This window comes from Triticum urartu, chromosome 3A (genome assembly GCF_056163025.1).
Source record: "Triticum urartu cultivar PI428250 chromosome 3A, HENAU_Tu73, whole genome shotgun sequence".
In the NCBI taxonomy this organism is placed as follows: Eukaryota; Viridiplantae; Streptophyta; class Magnoliopsida; order Poales; family Poaceae; genus Triticum; species Triticum urartu.
This window is the reverse complement of record NC_141875.1, coordinates 741290825-741295019: the sequence shown is the minus strand read 5'-3', so window position 1 is coordinate 741295019 and position 4195 is coordinate 741290825. Positions and strand designations below refer to the sequence as shown.

General features: G+C 46.7%; 1 protein-coding gene across 1 annotated transcript; it reads left to right on the top strand.

Annotated features, from left to right (window-relative positions):
- Nucleotides 1-372: 372 nt before the first annotated feature.
- LOC125549560 (uncharacterized) lies at nucleotides 373-1931 on the top strand. Its single transcript, XM_048712944.2, has 2 exons — nucleotides 373-574; nucleotides 782-1931. Exons 1-2 carry the CDS (start codon nucleotides 509-511, stop codon nucleotides 1745-1747), a joined length of 1032 nt encoding a protein of 343 aa, XP_048568901.2. The 5' UTR covers nucleotides 373-508; the 3' UTR covers nucleotides 1748-1931.
- Nucleotides 1932-4195: the final 2264 nt, after the last annotated feature.

Below are 4195 nucleotides of genomic sequence, written 5' to 3'. Positions count from 1 at the left end.
AGAAAAATTACATCAATGAAAACAAGTTAGGAAGGGCCAACCCGTCTGCTCCACTGCTTGCAAACCACCTGGGTGCAATTAAACACTTATTTGTTCAGGCCGATGATCGACCCTCGAGTAAGAAAAGAAGACCCTCCATGTTGTGGCCTGGGTGATTTATTGTGCGGTGGCAAATTAGTTATCAAAATTAATTGTAAACTTTAGATAGAGCACGTGTACGGTAGCACTCTCAGCCCCGTCAGCACTCAGCAGGGAAAATAGCAAACGTGTGCAAATAAAGGAAAACAGTGACTATAATAATTGCAGCCAGAGGCTATATATATAGAGAGTATGTGTATGTTTACCTCTCTCTCTCATCTCTTGCCTATTGGTGCTGGTAGTGGTAGCATCCTGGCTGGTCTCTCCTTCTTGGGTGGCTCTAGGTTCCACCATTCCGTTCCTTTACTTTGTATTATTACTCTGATTCCATTTGATTTCCCGCTCCCAACAACTCTCTGGATCACCGGCCATGTTCTTCCCTCCTGCCTTCCTAGATTCATCAAGCTGCTGGAACACCAACCACAACCAGCTTCAGGTATGCATCATTTTCTTGTGTTTCTAGCTGTCTACTACTAGTAATTAATAGTATAATCCCTCAAGATATTGTTCATACATGATAAAATATTATATGTGTGCACTAGCTAAGCTAGGGTTTGATAATTCATATCTTGGAATATACTCCGTTGCATATACATCTTGGCTATATGCATAATTAATTACTCATCTCCTTGTTGATTCGCAGCTGCAGCAAATCGGCAGTAACACTCATATCACCACTACTCTTTCACCTGCTGGTCATGGCGATGGAGGAGGCAACAACAGCAATCACGATGGGTTAATGGCCACGGCCGGGGCCGGATGGGGCGTCGGTGCTGAGGATGGCGACAGAGGCAGCGGGAATAGCAAGCGGATGTCCATGACCGAGCGGGCACGGCTGGCGCGGGTGCCGCGGCCGGTGCCGGGGCTCGAGTGCCCACGCTGCGATTCCACCAACACCAAGTTTTGCTACTTCAACAACTACTCCCTCACTCAGCCTCGCCACTTCTGCCGCGCCTGCCGCCGCTACTGGACCCGTGGCGGCGCGCTCCGAAACGTGCCCATCGGCGGCGGATACTGCCGCCACGCCAAGCGCAGGGCCAATCCCAAGACGGCGTCGCCCGCCTCCGAAGCCGTTGTGGAAGGGACGTCGTCCGCGACGTCAACGACGCCCAGCAGCACATCTTGCGCCACCGGCACCAGAACCGCGCCGCCCGGCGTACAGTACTCCAGGTTCGGCAGCGGGTTCGCCGACAGCGTCGACCCGGCGAGCCTCGGCCTCAGCTTCCCCGCCAGGCTGCTCTTCGCGGACAGCAGCTCCCGCAGCGCCTACGCGGCGGACGGCTGCGCGCAGCAGCACCACCACCAGGCCCACGTGAACGGGATGGAGCAGTGGGCGGCGGCGCAGATGGACAGCGTCCCAATCATGCATGCCATGGATCATCAGATGTCCGGACCACCAACTGAGGCAATGCCCATCACAATGGCGGCGATGCAGGGCATGTTCCACTTCCACCTCGGGCTACAGATCGGTGGTGGGGGCAATGGCGATGACCGAGGAGGCCACCAGTTAGACCACCCGGCAGCCAAGAGAGACCAACAGCAGCAGCATTACCCGAGCAGCAGAGGCATGTACGAGAACGCGGTCAATGGCAATCGCAGCGGCAATTAATATTCCAGCACTGGCAATGCATCTAGTAATTAGTTTGTCATCAAGCTTTTTTCTTAGATTAATGCTTGGTCAAATGTGGCCGGGTGTGTATAAAATCTGTATCACTAAGGGGGGTATCAATTTATCAACGCATGCATACAACAATGTTCATCTTTTCGTTTATAACTGTTAATTTGTTTGATCATTACGGCCTTAGTTTGTACAATTGTTTACTTGTTATAATTACATAGTTATATGCATGCAGTGTGTGTTAGCAACCCTGCATGCATATAACTATGATGGAAAGTACAGCAAAACTTACGTGCAGGGGATTCCCTCGAAAACAATTACGTGTAGGGGAACCAGCTCAAAAAAACGAAACGTGCAGAGGCAGGACACCTATAGGCTTCCAACGGCATCACGTGGAAATTCCTATTTGGATACTATAATATGATAAAAACAATAAAAGAAAGGCACGCAAGACATGGGCCCGTACTCTTAACAAATATCGGCCCATTGGAGAGGATTCGAGCGTACAGATCAATTCCATTAGCTGACAGCAAAAGAAAACGATCCTCGCTTGGCTCGCCTGATCGATCCCTGCCGAGGCGCAGCCATGACCTCCTCGGCAATCAGCAATTCCGGTGTCGCCTATTATTCGCCTGGCTACTTCCATGCATGATCTCTAGGTAAATATACTGATTCGATTTGAGATAACCCAATTGGCATTTGCTAGCGTTGAAGAAAGATTTATTTTGTGATGTCAGGAAGTCCCGTTTGTAATTTTGCGATCAATATTTGTAGGTATGGTTCTTACATCATGCAATTTGCATACCTACAATTCTATTAATGGTTTGCGTTCAGGTTCTTTTCCGCTGATCAACAATAAACATTTTTTCTTTCCAGTTAATGTTGACTCCATTGGCAGTAGTAGATTGAGAGGCCTCTCCTCTCATGGTTTACTCTGATCTGTTCACTAGGTGTCATGCTCTCATGCTTTCTCTTAATTGTTCACTAGGTGCTTGATGAAAGGCCCACCAAACCAATATTTAGTTCTTATGCACTAGGGTTGTAAGGTGGAAGTGGAGCAGAATTTCAGCACCAGCCTCCGAGTCCTCGATTTTGCTTTGATCATATGGAGCAAATAGATTTGTAATAAAGCAATATATGTGAGAATTTGTTTAAGAAACAGAATGTCGATGGTGTGCAGTCAAAAGTAACTAGATGTGATCATCGAGAGAGATGAAAGAGCATGGTGCCATGGTGATATGTACTATTGTGAGCACCAACAAATTTAGTCTTCCATTTTGCTGCAACCAGTACAAGTTCTGTTATGCAAACAAGAAATAAAGATTTTAATTACCATGTACGTCAAATATAAGCACATGTTGTTCACATTGAGTTTGGATTTGTTGTTCTACTAGAGGAGCTGACATTGGAATTGGGTCTTTTGACCTTTGGCTGGTGGCACATCTATGGCACGGCAATGTGAAGTTAAGTACTGGAAATGATTATGCTTACCAATTTGATATACGACCATAAATACGTATGAATATATTTAATACTAAGAATGTCATACTTACCCCAGTAGGGTTATGGAATTAAGTGGTGTTTATTATCTATCCAGAACAACAAGAGGACTCAATATATATCAGGATACAATATGTCTGAAAGAATATGTAGAACTTTTTATTTTAGATAGTTATTAAGATATGCATCTTTAAGAGAAGTGATAGAATGTAAATGGAAGTTTTCATATACTTGCAACTATTGGATCCATTCATTATGGACTGAGGGTGTCTGACGAAGTTTTACACTATTGGCCAATCAAAACATACTACCGTTTACTCATACAGCTATCTTGATGTGAAAAAGATGTACTTCGCTTGCCTCCTGCATGATGGATATCCTTAGTAGAATGATATTTAACGGATATGTATTGTATTTCTGTCAGCTAACTTTTGTTCATGTACATTTAGGATGCCTGCAAATATTGTCGACCAGAGACCTTGAGAGGATGACTATACCTTCCGTTGAGTATAATGTTTATTAGGAAAGACGAGATAGACTAGGATTTGTTCTGACTTGTCTTGTACTCCAAGTAGATAATTGTACTCCTATATATATGCCCACGAGGCTCAAGCAATACAACGAATATTCCACCAAATCCCTCTCTCCCCTTCTAACATGGTATCTATCGCAAGTCGATCCTAAACCCTAGCCGCCGCCGCTTCCGCACCCGCGCGCCGCCCCCGGGGCGGTCGGCCTCCATGACCGCCGCCGGGGGCCGCGCCGCCCGTACCTAGGGTTCGTCCGCCGGTCGTGTTGACCGGCTGCCCTAGAGAGTCTTTCTCCCGATCCTTTGATCCAGGTTTTCTCTCTCTCGCCGGTCGCTTTGATCGGCGTCTATTTTTTGGTTTTCTGGTCTATGTGATCCGGTTTGCGTCGCCCACCGCCGTTGTCGACACC

What these genes read in the sequence shown, in the direction of transcription:
- LOC125549560 (XM_048712944.2), top strand. Translation starts at nt 509, where the DNA reads ATGTTCTTCCCTCCTGCCTTCCTAGATTCATCAAGCTGCTGGAACACC. An exon ending in CCAACCACAACCAGCTTCAG is followed by an intron (nt 575 to 781) that starts GTATGCATCATT and finishes GTTGATTCGCAG; the next exon opens with CTGCAGCAAATCGGCAGTAA.